This window comes from Triticum urartu, chromosome 2, assembly GCF_003073215.2.
Source record: "Triticum urartu cultivar G1812 chromosome 2, Tu2.1, whole genome shotgun sequence".
Classification (NCBI taxonomy): domain Eukaryota; kingdom Viridiplantae; phylum Streptophyta; class Magnoliopsida; order Poales; family Poaceae; genus Triticum; species Triticum urartu.
The window spans coordinates 600,064,226-600,081,863 of NC_053023.1; the positions used below are offsets into that span (position 1 = coordinate 600,064,226).

The window sequence follows — 17,638 nt, forward strand, 5'->3', positions numbered from 1 at the left end:
AAATGAATCAACTGAGTGTGTTACCGTGATGGCCTCTTTTCGGCGGAGTCCGGGAAGTGGACACGGTGATGGAGTAATGTTTGCGCAGGTTGCTCTCTAGTTCCTCGCTCGCGCTTTGCCTCCTCTTCTCGCCCTCTTTTGCGAATAAGTTAGCCACCATACTTGCTAGTCGCTTGCTGCAGCTCCACTTACATATACCTTGCCATACCTATAAGCTTAAATAGTCTTGATCGCGAGGGTGCGAGATTGCTGAGTCCTTGTGGCTCACAGATTACTACTATACCAGATGCAGGGCCTGATGATTCCGCTCCAGGTGACGCGTATGAGCTCAAGTGGGAGTTCGACGAAGACTCTCAACGTTACTATGTTTCCTTTCCCGATGATCAGTAGTGGTGTCCAGTTGGGGGTGATTGGGACCGTGTCGCATGTTGGGTTCTCTTTTATTTTGGCGCCGTAGTCGGGCCATGAGTGTTTGGATGCTGTAATGTTATTTATGTACTTGTTTGACGTGGCGAGTGTAAGCCAACTATGTTATCTCCCCTTTGTTGTTCATATTACATGGGATGCTGTGAAGATTGCCTAACTTGCGACATATGCCTTCAATGCGATTATGTCTCTAAGTCATGCCTCGACACGTGGGAGCTATAGTCGCATCGAGGGTGTTACAACATTGCTGCAATGATGGCTGTGAGGTACTCCCTCCATTCCGAATTACTTGTCGCAGGTATGGATGTATCTAGATGTATTTTAGTTCTAGATACATCCATTTTTGCGACGAGTAATTTGGAACGGAGGGAGTAGTATAGATTTACTCATTTTTGCATTATTCTTCCAACCATGTTCAATACTTTCCTATCTCTTGTGTGTAGAGAACCACCAAAGAAAAGGACAAAGACAACCAAAACAGCTGAGTTATCCATTGTGCCTTGCGAAGATGGAGTACCAACAAGAATGTGTTTTCCCCCAAGGTTCGTAATTTTACACTTGTGCTCATAAATACATGAAAACAATGTTTGAATTGTAAGTACCTTTCTGCTCACCATAATAGCAAAAGCTTGGAAACTACAACCAAAAAAAGGGGGAAACATGCTAACTCTAGTGCTGGAGTATCAAAAAGGTGATTACAACTAGTTCAGATTTTGAGATTTAGTTAAACTAAAACTTGTTCTGTATTCTTATTGCTTTCTTCTCATCATAGCAAAAGCTTGAAGAATACAAACAAAAAGGGAAAAGGGGGGAAATCTGAATCGGTTCGATCCAAGAGGTATTGTTTCTCTTTTTAGTTGACATGTTATGAATATTTGTTTGTTTTCAATTGCTAAAAACTACTGCTGCCTTACATGCCTAAGTGCAGATCAAGAACCGGCTCAAAACATCCGAAGCCAATTTCCATCGAGTTTCCTATGCACGGCGATGAAACAAATGTTCCTGTGAAGGTTAGGGGCAAGAGTAAGGAGTGCACTGAAAAGATTCCTATGGTGCCACAAGACAGCCCAGCAATGTGCACAAGAAGCAAAAAATTTAACTCTGCAAGCCCTTCAATGAGCACAAGAAGCAAAAGGCGGCTCAGTTTGTGATTCTCATGTTTTCCTTAATGTCATGGTTACTTTTGGATGTCCTTTTGTGCTGCTCATGTGATGTACTTGTGGACCTGACCTCATATGTGAAACAGTATGTGATGCATGCCAACTAGTACTGATGTATGTGGTGAATGTGAACCTAAATGTGATGTATGTGTGAACATGGCTGCTTCTGTTTGTTGTTCATGTTGTGATGCATATTGTGTGTATATATGTACATATATATATGTGAATTGTGTGAGATATGGGATCAAATTACAGGGGAGGTTTTGCCAAATTTTCATTTTTTGAATTAAAATGAGAGGACAATTTTTTGGATTGAAATCAGATCATTGTCCAAGTTATGGGGTCTCAATTGGTCATTTAACATGACCAAATATGTAACATAAGTGTATATATTGTAATGTACAGATTTTTGCTCACTTTATGCACCAGGGGTAAAAAGGTATTTTCACATCTGTCTTTAACACCGTTAGTGAACAAAATGCACTAGAGTGTCATATTGGGAAAAAAATTAGTGCATGTGTCAAACAAGGAAGAAAATTTTCTTCAGGGCCAAATAGGGAACCACATTTTAAGGTAGTGTCAAATAAAGAATTCTCTAAAAGAATGAGAATAAAACAAATTGCAATGACTGTGGGTATGAACATTTTCAGCAATCAGCAGTCATGCATTTAAAAATGTCTGAGATGCTTCCGATTCCCCCACCAATTGAAACACCCTGATAAAAGCTCTAATTAGATCCAGCGACTCGGCAAAAATACAAAAAAGGAAAAGAGCTTCCACTAAAAGCAATTGGTACCGTTCTTTCCTTCTTATTTTCCGAAGGCAACCAATTTTCATCTCTCAAAGCTTCATCAGCTGCACATAGAGCATATATGCTATAAATCCCATTCTTTCCTAATTCTGATTTTCCGAAGGCACACAATTTGCATCCCTGAAAGACTCATCAGCTGCACACAGTGGCGGATCTAGGCCCCAGGCCCGGGGCGTGAGGCCCATTTTCTTTGTGGGCTGTAGGGAAAATACTGTAGCAACTGCTACAGTATACAAAGGGGGCCCGGGGCGCTGGGCTGGATCCGCCCATGGCTGCACATAGAGCATATGCTATAAATCCCGATATAGATCTACTGTCATGGAAACAAAAATGTTCAATAACCAATTCAAAATATGAAACAAAGTTTAACTATGAGACATAAAACCTCACCAGTTACATATTAGTCATACGATAGCATCTCATCAGAACATAACAGATTTCCAATTGTAGAAGAGAGACAGTCGGTCGACCACAATGAACGTGTAATTAATAACTTCTATCTACTTAAATCATAGAGATACCTGGCAGAAGAAACGCCAAAAACAGGTCCAACAAAGTGTTGTGGCATTGTAGACTGTTACTCTAAATGGCACTGAAGATAAGGGTCCTTATATCAGTACTAGTTATCACATGACAGTATTGCAGCATTGTCTACGGGAAAGTATGTATAGTATGCTGAAACATAACAACCTTATTTAAATTTCTCTTGAGCGGCTTATACATGAAATCCAAGAATGCACCGATACAGATACATGTATTAGTATAAGGTTGATAAGGATACGTAAATTCGCCATTTCCTAAAAGCAGCAATATGGGGATACACTTTTTTAGTTCACAAAAAATATATCATCACCATCAGCTCATTAAAATTCAGTTCATTGAATCAGTACACAACTTCATCAGCATTTTGTGCATAACATTACCATCAGCGAGGGTGAGTTACCGAGCATGGCACAGAGCAGGGTGACCTCGGCAGGTGTGGGCAGAGTGCTCACCAGTCCGGTCAGATCTGCCAACATCCCGAGCTCCACCATTGCAGGCAACTCAAAGTCCCGGCCTTTGGCAAGAGAACAAACACAACCAGCAGTCAACAAGATGAGAACAAGCAAGAAATCACGCTGGATCAAAAGGATGTCAAGTAGCAATTCATATATGATAAATCACAAGTGGAACAATCATGTGCAGAAAAGGAACAACAATCCAATCTCACAGCGATAGTGGGAAAACCAATTTATACCAGATAGTTAGGCCTCGTGTCCACACCTCCTCATCAAAGAAATACACGGGAGTGACAACTACGAAACTAAAGCAAAACAACACAGAAGAAACCTACCCATGAGAATAGAAAAATAACTAAAATAATAATAATAGGAAGAGAATGAATGGAGTTACCATCAGCCAGCTAAGGTCTTGATCATTAGTTTCCTTTTATTTTGAGGGATTGATTGTTACTTTCCTACCCAGGCAAACATATAACTAATAATGTATATGCTGTGAAAGAAAAACAAGATATAGAGTAGCCTTAGAAATACTTCTCTTTTCCTACTTAAGTGATGGTGTACGAGCATGAATTAAATCTAATTTTGAGGGGTTGCATACCAGATTGTATTCAATAATTCATATGATAGCAAAAAAAATGCTTCCATCCTGACCTTTCACACCCAATAATTACTTGTCTTATCCTTTATAACATATTGTATATCTATTTCCCACATTAATATGCTCGATGTTTCTTTAATCGTTAATCCCTAGCACTACATGACCATCAGGTAATGTAGGTGCTGAACATTACGACTGATAAGCCTCTTGTCAGCAAAAACGCTTTAAAAGTCAACGCTGAAAAGATAGTACATCTACTGGAAGCAGCAAGAATGCAGCACACAATTACATAATACGAATCCAAAAGCAATTGGAATTCTGCAACGAGGCAAACAAATCGCTATGTGAGAATGACTCTTTCCTCGATAATGGCTGTTTTTATGTTTTGAACAAAACAATGGCAAAGCTTATAAGACCTTGTTTGGTCTGATCCTATGAGAGAATGTAAGCCCTGCCCAAATTGAACAACACTACAGAGGACTAAAAAACAGAGTGCAAATTCAGGAGGACTAAACCATTACATACCCAGTGGTCGTTCACATCGACTACCTTAGTCCTGCGCCGTTCTCCAACAGCACATCGTCCATGGCCATGGCCTCACACAACGTCGTCCAGCGCAGCAGCGATGCCTGCTGCACACGTTCTTCCAGTTTACGCTCCCCACATATCGCAAAAGACCAACGAAACACATGCGTGCACGAATCATTCAACAAGGTGGCCCAAATCAGTGCCAATTCAAGGCCAGCAGTAGCAAAAATCATGTACATAATGAGAATTTCAAAAGGAAAGATCATGCATATATATATTGAAGAAACACTAATAGACATGATTTTGAGGAATCCAAGAATCTCATAAAAGTTAAATGTCGAATGTATAGGGAATATTAGTATTATCTTTCTCATACCTTCTCTTCATTCTGGAAAAGACAATGATTAGAGATATATATACCATGCAGATAATTGAGATTTTGTTAACACGTGCTACACACATCAACCTGCACTGTGTTGGTAAATTATTCAGAAAATAAATAAATTGACATAGAGCAGGAAGAAATCATATTTCAGTCTTGAAATAGATAAACAGTATACCTATTATCCCATCTCAGTAAATATTTGCCACTCAAGAGAGTAGTACAATAATCTGTACCAACAAAATAGGGCAGGTCATAACCAAAAGAGCTCTTTATTGAGAATCAGACCAAGAACCATAGAAAATTTAAGAAAGAAGACGGAAGATGAGGCATAGCTTACTGTGTGGTTGGACCCGATCCAGCCGAAGAGGAAACAATCAGGCATCATGGACCCTGTTGCGGAAGGCCTCTATGGAAAATAAGGACCCCAGCCGGCAGGGCGGTGTTGAGCAATGCCAAGAGGGAGACGTCGACGTGCTTCACACGCAGCCCCGGGACAGACTCCTCAAACACCTCCGCTGTTGTTCAACGACGGGTCAGCTACGTCTGTGCGTGCGTGAGCAAAGAGAAGAAGGTTCGGATCAGAGAGCGTACTGGCGTGTAGGAGGACTTGCGAAGAGAGCCCATCCTCGAGATGCCCGATCCATACCATACTGCATCCCGCACAGCCGCCGTTGACCACCGAAGCACATCGTCCCTCTTCGATGGAGCCACCTTCGTCGCCAATTCCACCTCCCGAGTACCGCATCACCTGGCTATCTTCTTCATCTCCGTCAAGCCGACGCCTCAACGGAGTAGCCACAGGGGTCGCGATGTGGGCGCTGAAAAGGGAGGAGGTGGGGAGTGCTCCGGGGGATGCGTCGGTGCGCGGAGAGAGAGAGGAGGTAAGTAAACTTAGATAACTTAACGCATTCTAAGACAAATTTGCTTATGTGGCAAGTATTTAATGAGGAAAGAGATGCTTGGAGTAACATAATATGTTACTGTAACATAGCGGTTCACGAAATAAAATGATTCTATAAGGCAATAAATAAAACAAACTATGACACTACTAAGATACTTTGCACTATGGGGTAGTAACTTAGACTAGTGTCATGCATATGACACTAGTCTAAATTACTCTCCATGACCAGCCTAAAGAGGATTAAAGGAAAGGCCCGTAATACTCCCGTAACCAGTCCGTTGATGTAGCATTTTCATTACATTCCGTATCTTAAGTGCTCGATTATTTTTTCTACCACGCTCCCGTCCGTAATTCTTGAGCCGGACTCGCCGGCAAAAGTTGATGAACAAATGCAACTTGTGGGACAAAAATATCTGAACCGTGAAACAGAACTGCGAGAGAAGACAAATGCCACGGCAAACGTGTGCAGTGACCTAAGTCATTGAGTGACCATGGCAGTACGAAGCACGCAGTGACCAGTGAACAAGCCACCGTCATCTCCGGATAGGCTCCCATCGGCACCCCCACACGACGTCCTGACCAGTAACCACCTACCAAAAACGAAACTGCCTTGCGTACGATATTTTCACCCATACGATTTTGTACGACAAGACACAGGCCGGCCTGTTCCCAACGTTTGGGCCCACTACAAACTCACCCCGCTAACCCAAATAATTTACCACCACCACCTCTCCCTAACCTTCTCACTTCTTTACCGCCGCAAAATCCTCCTTCTCCTAAGCTTTTCTTCCCCCTCCCTCCGTTTTTAAACAAGCTCACCTCGCCGCACACCCCAAAAGCCTAGAGCCAAAACCCAAGCAGAGCAGACTACACACACAAGCGCTTCCACACAGAAGCAGCCGTGGCCATGGCCATGGCACTGCTCCTCCTTGCCACGGCGGCGTCGGCGGCGGTCGCCGGAGCCTCCTGGAGCCCGCGGCCAGAGGGCGACCTCGTCACCGGTCTCCCCGGGCAACCAGAGGTCGGGTTCAAGCACTACGCCGGCTACGTCGACGTCGGAACGGGCGGCGACAAGGCGCTCTTCTACTGGTTCTTCGAGGCCGAGAAGGAGCCGGAGAAGAAGCCCCTCATGCTGTGGCTCAACGGAGGTACGCACGCACGTCCTCATCCCTAGCTCCGCAGATCTCTCGATTGCTGCCCACTCGTGATTCCTGCTTTCGCTTTCAGTGTTCCATGACGAACATTTCGATAATTTTAGCCTACTCGCGTAGCGGTGTCATGCGAAAAATGCAGGCGCAGAGTCCGGCCGTCGGTTGCAAACTCGCTAACCTACGCTAATTTTCCGGCACGGCACAGTGAGCCTCTTCAGTTTTCAGTTTCTAACTTGCTCATAACGTATTGCTACCAGCTTGTTTCTAGCAACATGTAGTAGCCTTTGGTTGATGTGCTCTTCCATTCTCCATCTTGTTCATTTCCTGCGCATCCATCCAAGTGTGCTGCTCATTTGGCAAGTCCTATTCGGAGAAGCTCGCTGGAGCCCTGCAGGCAGGTTCATTGCAGGGCCGCGTGGCCACCCTGTCTGTGGCGACCTTCCGGCAATAAAAGCCCAAAGGCAAAGGCGCCAGAATCCATCCACAGGGAAGGAGGCGAGGCATGCACTCAGATTCAGAGCAGCAGCAGGGAGGGGAGAGCATAGCATAGGCTCGCGGCGCAGAGGGAAAGACGCTGCAAAAGATGGCAAAAGGAGAAAAGAAGGCTCTCGAGGCAGCGCTACAGGAGAGCAGATCCTGTTCCTGCCCTGCCCTGCAGGCCCGGAAGAAGCTTGGCCTGCGCCGACGGACAGAGCTCGAGGGCCATGGCGAGGGGGCCATGGCTCTAGAGGGAAGATGGGCAAATGGGGCACCCCACCGTGGGACTGGGACCTGCATTAAAACCAAAAACAAAAGATTGTACTCATATCAGAAATGCCCTTGGATCCTTGCGGATTTACAAAGGTTAATAATTCCTGAGCCTCTGCTGCGGCGTGAGCATGTGTTTCTTCAGAGCCACTGCGAGAATATCTCGTAAGCGTTACGGCCTGATGTTACATCTTTGTCCCGGTATCCAGCACGTGCTGCTGCCATAGCTGCCAGGCGATAATCTTTTCTACGAGGATACTACTCAGGAGTCAGGAACGTGGATATGCATGCAAGGAGATTTTTCCCTAGGATAAAGAAACAGTTTTGCTAGAACTCATCTAGATGAGATATAATTTGGTCTCATTCATCTTTTATAGCCATTGAATGTGATGCTATAAGATGCGTGTATGCTGACGTGGATGTTATATGTTTTTGTTTTCCAAGTGAATGAGATCAAATTATATCTCATCTAGATGAGTTTTAGGTACTCCCGTCCTCGCCTTTGCGTCTGATTGCTCAGTAGGAACTGAACAGTAGTGTCATTTTAGCACAGCACCTAGACTAAACAATTCGACAGGCCATCCATCTCGCACCAGCCAGTGGATAAGACTGTCAACATATGTCCACAGCAGTCGACTGATCTGCAGTCGCCTCTTTACAACTGAATTATCTGACGGAACGAAACACGAAAGATAATAAATCCTTGTGTGATCACTGTATACCGTGCAATTGCAGGGCCGGGATGCTCGTCCATCGCCTACGGCGCGGCCCAGGAGCTGGGCCCGTTCCTGGTCAGGGGCTACGGCGCCAACCTCACCCGCAACGCCTACGCGTGGAACAAAGGCAACCACAGTGCCACTTCTCGCTGAACTCCATGAAGAGAAACGCCTGATCGCGTACGTACCTCCAAATTTTCACACTGTGCCGTTTGATTTTCAGCCGTGAACCTGCTGTTCCTGGAGGCGCCGGTGGGCGTGGGGTTCTCCTACACCAACGAGACGGCGGACCTGGGCCGCCTCGGCGACCGCGTGACGGCGCAGGACTCGCACACCTTCCTCCTCAACTGGCTCGCCAAGTTCCCCGAGTTCAAGGGCCGCGACTTCTACATCGCCGGAGAGAGCTACGCCGGTACGTACTATACTTTGTACGGGCCCTGGGTCTGAAGGACCAGCAGTGCTAAACACATCTTACATTATGAGATGGAGGAAGTGCTGCGTCGTAATCTGTGGGTAAAGATGATCTGCTGATGAAGCTGCCGTGATCTGCTTTGCTGCAGGGCACTACGTCCCACAGCTCGCAGATCTCATCTACGAGGGGAACAAAGCGGCGGGCAGAGGCAGGATCATCAACCTCAAAGGTTTCATGGTAAGCTCCACCCCGAAAGGGTAACTGGTCCATCTTGTTATGCCTGCAATCATGCCATTAGGATTGCCAAGTGGCACGTGAAACAGCTTCCATACTCGCGTGCCTACGATCATAGTTAGTTAGTGAGTGGCCAAGAAAGATAAAGAGGAAAAGGTAAAAAAGAGCGTGATAGGAGTGAAAAGATTCAGTGCCGCGGAAAGAAGATTATTCCAAAGATGGCCACGAGCGTGCCTACGGATCTCCACTACGTAGTATCTTTGCTCGCTTTAGCTCGCGGCCAACTGCCTGTGCCAAGCCCTTTCTACCCGCGGTAATAATTCCACGCATGCATCGCGCGCACCTGCGAACGTATCCGCTTTTGTACTTGAGCCTGCGACTATTTCACCTGCGCCGTTGTTCGTTCGTGCGTTTTTTCCCATGCTTTTCTGGTGTGGATTACAGTAATTGATTCAGAGGTGATTGGGTCGGATTGTCACAGATTGGCAACGCGGTGCTGAACGACGAGACGGACCAGCTGGGCATGGTGGAGTACGCGTGGAGCCACGCCATCATCTCCGACGAGCTGCACTCGGCGGTGACGCGGGAGTGCGACTCCTTCAAGGAGGAGGCCGACGGCGGCAGGCCCGGCAAGGGCTGCTCCTCCGCCGTCCGCGCCTTCATGGGCGCCTTCGACGACATCGACATCTACAGCATCTACACCCCGACGTGCCTCTCCCCCTCCGCCGCCGACGCCTCCCCGGCGCCGCGCCCGTCCAGGCTCGTCGCCGCGCCCCGCCTCTTCTCCCAGCACGTACGTCGCACTCCCTGACATCTCTGATAGAGTACAGTGTGTGCAAGAAAGAAAATAAGCGTCTTGTGGTGGTGGTGGTGCGTGCGCAGGAGGCATGGCACATGATGAGGCGTGCGCCGGCGGGGTACGACCCGTGCACGGAGGCGTACGTGAGCAGGTATTTCAACCGCCAGGACGTGCAGCGCGCGCTGCACGCCAACCGGACGGGCCTCAAGTACCCATACTCGCCTTGCAGGTTGGTGTTGGTACCCTACCCTACCCAACCCACGCTCTCTTCTCTGCTCTGCTCTGCTCAACCCATCCCGGCAGCACGCAGTCAATACTGCACCTGCACGCTACTCTGCCTGCGATCCTTCCAGCTCGTGGGCTGCACGGCAATGTGCTTCTGCCAGTACAAATGGACCCCAGTCCACCTGCTACCAGCCATGGAGTGTAATGGCGGACGCCCCGTCCCCAGATCTGATGTTGCAACTTGCACCTGCAGGCTAAATTTCGTGTTTTGACTATTTTTTGATATCTATTCGAGATCTGACCTTAGTCTGATAAAATTTCGAGATCTTACTCTTTTGCTATCGTCAAAGTTCATGTCGGTAGGATGTTAGCGGTAGGATCTAATAACCTACTGCCAAGGTCCCTGACGATAGGGTTGCATGCCCTACCACAAAATTCTCCAAAATGTTAAACACAGTGCGTGCTCGGGCCTACCGCCAAGTAGCTTGGCGGTAGGATTCGATAGGCTACCGCCAGTATGTTTGACGGCAGAGATGCTTCCTACCGCCAAGGTCCCTGGTGATAGGCTGTTACACCCTACCGCCATGGACCCTGGCAGTAGCAAAAGGGTCAGATCTCGAATTTTTTTTAAACTAGGGTCAGATCTCAAATAGGTTTCAGAAAAGGGTCAAAACATAAAATTTTGCCGCACCTGCATGCATTGCATTCATCCTTCTGTGTAGCACGCGTAGTACTGCCCATGTGGTTTACCATCTACTCCGTACTACCTACCGCAAAGATGCACGGTTTCAGTATACTTATAAGCTATGTAGTATGTACGTAGCCGTCAGTAACCAGACCGGACGAATTGTTTGTTTGTGGTGCAGCGCGGTGATAAGTAAATGGAACGACTCGCCGCCGACCGTACTCCCCGTCCTCAAAAAGCTCATGGCCGCCGGACTGCGCATCTGGGTCTACAGGTACTGAAAATCTTGTGAAAAACCTTCTATCCGAAACTATGGCAATTTAAACTTTTAGATGCAGCGGCGACACGGACGGGAGGGTGCCGGTGACGTCGACGCGGTACAGCGTGAACGCGATGAAGCTGCGGGCGCGGGCGAGGGGCGGGTGGAGGGCGTGGTTCTACCGGCAGCAGGTGGGCGGGTGGGCGGTGGAGTACGAGGAGGGGCTGACGCTGGTGACGGTGCGCGGCGCCGGGCACCAGGTGCCGCTCTTCGCGCCCGGCCGCTCGCTCGCCATGCTCTACCACTTCCTCCGGGGCCAGCCCCTGCCGCCGGCCTCCACCCCACGCTAGCGCAAGTGTGTGTGTGGTCCATTCTTCTGCTCAGCAAAGCTACAAGCAAGTGCTTCATACGTAGTTGCTAAAAAAAAGTGCTTCATTGGGTAGCGTTGTTGTATGCCTATAACAGATGTGGCGATATCAATGTGGGATTTTCATGGGAAGCTAAAAGTGTATTTTACCGGAACTGTCGAGCATTGCCGTGTATCAGTTTATTACCAGCCATAAGAACAACTCTAGCTGATCTGTAAAACCTCGCTGGCCCGTATAACTCCGGGCGTTTTACGCGATTTGCTTTTTTTTCGGCTCGAGCATATCCGATAAAAAAGGCCTGACTAGTAAATTTTTATATGCGGCCCGTATATTCTCCTCGTCTTACCACTCGCATCCGGCATTTCCCCCACCCGCCTCCGCCGCAATCCCACCAACTCCGGAAACCAACCCTCCCTACTTTGGCGCCTGATTCCCGCACGCACATGCTTTTAGAGCAGATCCATGGCTAGCGAAGGTCGCGGGCATGGGGGCCACAACAGCTCATCGCCGCACTAGCGCCCCCGGCACGACGCCGAGCCGGCTGCTTCAACCGGCCTGCGGTCGAGCCGGGGCGCTCGAAGCAGGCCAGAGAGCGTGGAACAAGTTCGACGAGATTGGGGACGCGCTTTGGCCCATCACAAAGGGTCTCCACGAGGCGGAGATCGACCTCCACGCCCCGAAGGAGGCAGTGGCGGCCTGTAAAGACAACGTCAAAACGCAACTCGTGGTGGTGAAGGAGGGGGTACAAGTACAACCTCGTGTGTGTCCTCTACAAGTCGGTGACGGATCGAGTTCTACCTAAACATGAAGCCCTAAACTAGTTTAGATTAGGCTAAGGAGATTTCGAGAAGACTCGGTTTGGGAAAGATCATTGTTAAAGCTTGCGAAGTTGATCGTGCGGGTGAGGCTGATTTGAAATATTTGTTAGACATGCCAAACCAGGATTTATCTATAATGGGGTTTCAGAATATTCGGGAGATGATTGCCATTATGTCATGTCATTTGTGATGGGAAGGGCGCAAACTAGTGCATAAAGAGAGCATTCAAGATGGCAAACAGATTTCAATGGGGATACAAGCTCTTACGGCTAATTATGTTGTTGCATGTGGGGGGGAGTTGGATTTGCTGGCGGGGAGATTTGTGAAACAGGGTACGGCTCGCTGTTCTAAGGAACGATGAAGGTGATTTTGTTACATGAGGTTTTTGAAAAATAAATCATTAGGGCTCGTGGTTGGATTCGCCGCCGGGGGGATTTGTGAAACAGGGTATGGCATGGGCTACTCTGAGGAACGATGAAGGTAATTTTATTGCAGGAGGTTTTTGAAAAATAGATCATTATGTGGACGTTCTAAAAACATAAGCTTGGGCTGGTGGTTGGATTCACTGTTGAGGGATTTGTGAAACTACGGCGTGGGCTGTTTTGAGGAACAATGAAGGTAAATAGATCATTATGTGGACGTTCTAAAAACATAAGCTTCGGCTCGTGGTTGGATTCGCCGCCGGGGGGATTTGTGAAACAGGGTATGGCATGGGCTACTCTGAGGAACGATGAAGGTAATTTTATTGCATGAGGTTTTTGAAAAATAGATCATTATGTGGACGTTCTAAAAACATAAGCTTGGGCTGGTGGTTGGATTCACTGTTGAGGGATTTGTGAAACTACGGCGTGGGCTGTTTTGAGGAACAATGAAGGTAAATAGATCATTATGTGGACGTTCTAAAAACATAAGCTTCGGCTCGTGGTTGGATTCGCCGCCGGGGGGAATTGTGAAACAGGGTACGGCGTGGGTTGTTCTGAGGAACGATGAAGGTAATTTTATTGCAGGAGGTTTCTGAAAAATAGATCATTATGTGGCCGTTTTAAAAACATAAGCTTTGGCTCGTTGTTGGATTTGCCGCCGGGGGGATTTGTGAAACATGGTACGGCGTGGGTTGTTCTGAGGAACGTTTAAGGTAATTTTATTGTAGGAGGTTTTTGAAAAATAGATCATTATGTGGATGTTTCAAAAATATAAGCTTGGGCTCTTAGATTTGGCTTATCCCTACATAAGCTTGGGCTCTTAGGCTGGTCATAGTGGGGAGTAACTTAGACTAGTAACATGCTTATGTTACTACTCTATGTTAGTGCCTTCATAGTGGAGAGTAACATATATGTGGTGTCATGCAAGCCATCATTTATTAAGATGTAGACTCATTTTGCCTTGGGATGTGTTATGTTACAATAACATATTATGTTACTCCAACTATCTCTCCTCATTAAATACATGCCATGTAAGTAAATTTTTCTTGAGATGTGTTATGTTACTTGCTAAATTACTCCCACTATGATCAGCCTTAGGCTGGTCATAGTGAGGAGAACTTAAACTAGTGTCATATGCATGATACTAGTCTAAGTTACTACCTTCATAATGCAAAATAACATGATAGTAGTGTCATAGATGGCTTCATTTATTAGCTTGTAGACTCATCTTGTGTTGGGAAACGCTATATTACAGCAACATATTATGTTACCACCTCACATTAAATACTTGCCACATAAGCAAAAATTTCTTGGAATGCGCTATGTTACTAGCTAAGTTACTCCCACTATAACTAGCCTTAGATTTAGCCTATCCTTAGCACAACGGGCGAGATGAAATCGCCTCGTCATAAATTCTAATAATCTAGACATCATTGAAACTATGAATAATGACAGACGGTCAGCAGAAGTAGTAGCGGCAGTTTTTGATAATGGCTATTTTTTGAAATCGCCTCGTCATAAATTCTAATAATCTAGACATCATTGAAATCATGAATAATGACAGACGATCAGCAGAAGTAGCAGCGGCAGTTTTTGATAATTGCTATTTTTTAGCTTGTGATTTTCTTATTTGTAGGTTTGAACATTGTAATAAAGAAGCAAATAAAGTTACCCACAAGCTTGCTAGACTACTGTTGATTGGTTTGAGGAGCCTATGAATGAAATTGTACCTTTCCTCACAAACGATGTATCTATTATATCGGTGAATAAAGTTTATATTTTGTTTTAAAAAAAGGTTTTATCTACTACTCCCTTCGTCCCATGATGTAAGACGTTTTTTACACTAGTGTAGTATCAAAAAACGTAGTGTCAAAAAATGTCTTACATTATGGAGACGGAGGAGTATGTTTCACAATATAAAATCGTTTTTTAAGCTAGAATAAGTTGAAAAACAATCTTATATTATGGAGACGGAGGAGTATGTTTGAACTCCGGTGAACTAATGATGGCGTGAATTTCAAATATGTAGTATGGTTTTATAGGATCTCTAGAGTTGCTCTGAACAAGAACTTGTCACAGAAACAGAACATGGTAACATTGAATACTGAGGCTGACATGCACATGCTCGTACACGCGGCAGCCGCTGCACCGTACTGGTTTTGTGGTACACCGTAAGGTCGGTTTCCCTCTAAAGAAATATATTCTTTACGAAGAGAGTATCAAGAAGCTGGATATACCATAGGAAAATTCAGGATCTCGATCTAAGGAAAGCTCCAATAATGCTCAGGTTCGTTCCTAGGACCTCTTTGTATGATTTTCTCACTCACTTGCAACGACCACAATAACACAATAAGGCTGGGGAAATTCCACAACATGGCAACTTGACAATAGATATTTACCCATCATGTTAGTTGCTATCAGTACTACAAAGCCCTTGTCAACAGATAAAGCAATTATTGTTGCTTCATCTGCCCAACTAAATATTGTCTAGCCCGCTGAGGACTCAAATTGGGAGTAAAATTGACTACACCAGTTAACTGCAGAGCTCAACTGAAGGTTTTCTTCCCTTAGAAAACCAGTGAGAAATAAAAGTGACAGGCTCACAGAAGCATAACAATCAGCAATGACAAACTAGCATAAAAACATGGACAAGTTATAAACTTGTTAGGCACAGTTTGCTTGACATAACCACATCCTGATTATAACAATCAGAGAAATGAACAACACCCTCAACGAAGTGGTAAGCCATCACAGAAGCAACACGTCTAGGCCTCGAGAGAAACAAGTCAGGTTTGGTGAGAGAGAAATAGTGAACCGGTGCAGTGATACATCAAAGACTACAATGGTAACATAAAATATCTCGAGACAGACATTAATACTTCAGATTTGACATAGTACAAAGAATGTAGAAGTCCTTGCACAATATCATAGGTCAAACAAAATGCATGTGCAAAGGATCAGGTATAGGAGGCTATCGCATAAGAATAATTGATTATATAGCACCATCCTAGTTGTTATGAGAACAATTAGGCATATTTCAAAAAAAAAATAGGCAGGGAAAGTGGATGACCTTGGTTAATACTTCCTCCACTGAACCATCAACGCTCACCTTTTCCGTTATATCAACATGAGAACAAAATTCATTGTTCCAAATATCGGCCAGTTAATCGCTACTGGGTGGGTCACCTAATAGCTGATTAATTGATTTATCGGCCAATTAACTGGAAAACTCGCCATCCTTACTCAGCACCCGACAATATGGTACCAGTTACCGATATCCTGAACAGTGACAATTTGTAACATCTAATCTACAGTTCACCGCAGAAATCAAGCAGAATATGTTTGGAACTCCAGACCATAAAACTTGGTTGAACTGAACATCATGCTGGTGGCTTACACAATTTTACTAATTTAGCTGCCAAAGATTATGCAGTCTATCCTTCCACAACTGGCGGTGGCTTACATGATTTTACTACTCCCTCCGTCCCAAAATAAGTGTCTCAACTTTGTACTAACTCCGAAAACCACAAAGCCCGGTAAAAACTGAGAAAACAAAAGAAATAAAAGACAAAAACAAAAATAGGACACGAGAGCTTAGGGATAGGGACTAGAGGAACACATGCACACAAGACATCAAGGAATATCACCTAATCCAAACACAAGAGTGCCAACTGCCAAGGCCCAAGACGATCAGACGAAGCTCAAGAGCAACCGATCTAACCAGCACACACTCAAAGAGAGTCAGCCAAACCAAGCCTGGCCAAACACAAACTTTTAGATCTAACAGGAGTGCTGCAAATGTGTCATCCAGCTACAGGGCATAATTTCTGTAAACCTATAAGGTAGTCAAATATTTTGTTGTTCGAAATTTAGGTACGCCTTCAAGGTCCAAACTATGATGCATATTAAAAGTCTCTTAAGCATATTTGTGCCATGTGTATATCAAGCATAAATGGGCCAAATACTGCTGCCAGCCAGGCCAGGAAGCCTCTCATTAGATGATTTATGTCTAGTAGAAAGTGCCACTTAAGAACTGCTAAGAGGTCCTATTATGATTGGATGAACAGATGTACAGTAAACCATCTACAGACCCGTTGACCTATATTAAACTCTAATGAACCATTCAAAATTAGCATTATTTCTGATGAGCCTAAAATTCTCACACCAGATGGTCCATGCTATAGACTTGAATAAATATAAGCTATACCCAAAGCTCAAACAGACAAGGTACTGCTTACATATTACTCCAATACTGGACAATTTCGCAGGAATGTGCTCCATACGAGACACCTATTAAGGAAACAATGGATCCTCAAACTTTATTGCCAGTAACATACATATATGCTGCATAAGGATAGCACCAGGAGAATGCTAGAAATCTCTGTATATAACAGACGTGGTACAATAATATGGCCGACTGACTACTGTGTACTCCCTCGTTCCATAATTCTTGTCATGGTTGGAACGGAGGGAGTATTAGTTAACTTATGGCTCAATTCATATGGTTTGACCTATCAAATGCAAAAGCAGTTTGTCACAATGGGTTTGTTTTCAGTGATAGGCTGCATGTTCTTCTATTATACTAGTAATATAAAGGTAAAGGTACTATTACAGATTAATGCCCTTGAAAGATAGTGGTCATCAGTGATATATTACTAGTAGCATTGAATTAAACAATAAAGTTGTTTCTTTACAAAAGACAAACTGGACAGCATTGATTGTATGAAATTCCAACTGATGGATGACTCTTGGAATGAAATAAAATAATGAAGGAGGCAAAACTAAAATTATGGTATCAACTCATTAAATGAAATCACATACATCAACAAGGCGCAACTAAAATTATCGAACACAAGATACAAGAATCACCAATTAGAAATTTGTTTTATACCATTCCCAACTTGCTCCAATAGGCCAACAAAAAATGTGCCTACTGTTGTAAACATGCCGCATTTATCCTTTGTGTTGGGCTACCTTGATTTCAGACAAACA

At 45.1% G+C, this 17,638-nt stretch overlaps 2 protein-coding genes and 1 long non-coding RNA gene across 21 annotated transcripts; 2 read left to right on the forward strand and 1 right to left on the reverse strand.

Moving 5' to 3' along the window:
* Positions 1-556: 556 nt before the first annotated feature.
* Positions 557-1,931, forward strand: LOC125539089. The gene is made up of 5 exons (XM_048702458.1): positions 557-692; positions 870-968; positions 1,049-1,117; positions 1,199-1,264; positions 1,355-1,931. The coding sequence occupies exons 1-5, from the start codon at positions 679-681 to the stop codon at positions 1,575-1,577; spliced, it is 471 nt and encodes a 156-aa protein (XP_048558415.1). The 5' UTR covers positions 557-678; the 3' UTR covers positions 1,578-1,931.
* Positions 1,932-2,102: 171 nt separating this feature from the next.
* LOC125539090 lies at positions 2,103-5,808 on the reverse strand. 18 transcript variants are annotated; one of them, XR_007296668.1, is made up of 7 exons: positions 5,501-5,805; positions 5,247-5,424; positions 5,085-5,136; positions 4,522-4,995; positions 3,790-3,888; positions 3,635-3,700; positions 2,103-3,454 (listed from the first exon to the last, which is right to left on the reverse strand). It is a non-coding gene; the product is annotated as an uncharacterized LOC125539090 (long non-coding RNA). The 18 variants fall into 18 exon arrangements; XR_007296671.1 differs by having other exon boundaries at positions 2,103-2,669; positions 2,919-3,888; positions 5,501-5,807; XR_007296666.1 differs by having other exon boundaries at positions 2,103-2,707; positions 2,788-3,888; positions 5,501-5,807.
* A 772-nt stretch (positions 5,809-6,580) lies between these two features.
* LOC125539091 (serine carboxypeptidase-like 35) lies at positions 6,581-11,560 on the forward strand. 2 transcript variants are annotated; one of them, XM_048702460.1, is made up of 8 exons: positions 6,581-6,958; positions 8,444-8,551; positions 8,648-8,836; positions 8,985-9,073; positions 9,552-9,863; positions 9,953-10,098; positions 10,961-11,053; positions 11,112-11,560. In XM_048702460.1, the coding sequence occupies exons 1-8, from the start codon at positions 6,718-6,720 to the stop codon at positions 11,386-11,388; spliced, it is 1,455 nt and encodes a 484-aa protein (XP_048558417.1). In that variant the 5' UTR covers positions 6,581-6,717; the 3' UTR covers positions 11,389-11,560. The 2 variants fall into 2 exon arrangements, with proteins under 2 accessions (XP_048558417.1, XP_048558418.1); XM_048702461.1 differs by having other exon boundaries at positions 6,583-6,958; positions 11,118-11,560.
* The last annotated feature ends 6,078 nt before the right edge of the window (positions 11,561-17,638 follow it).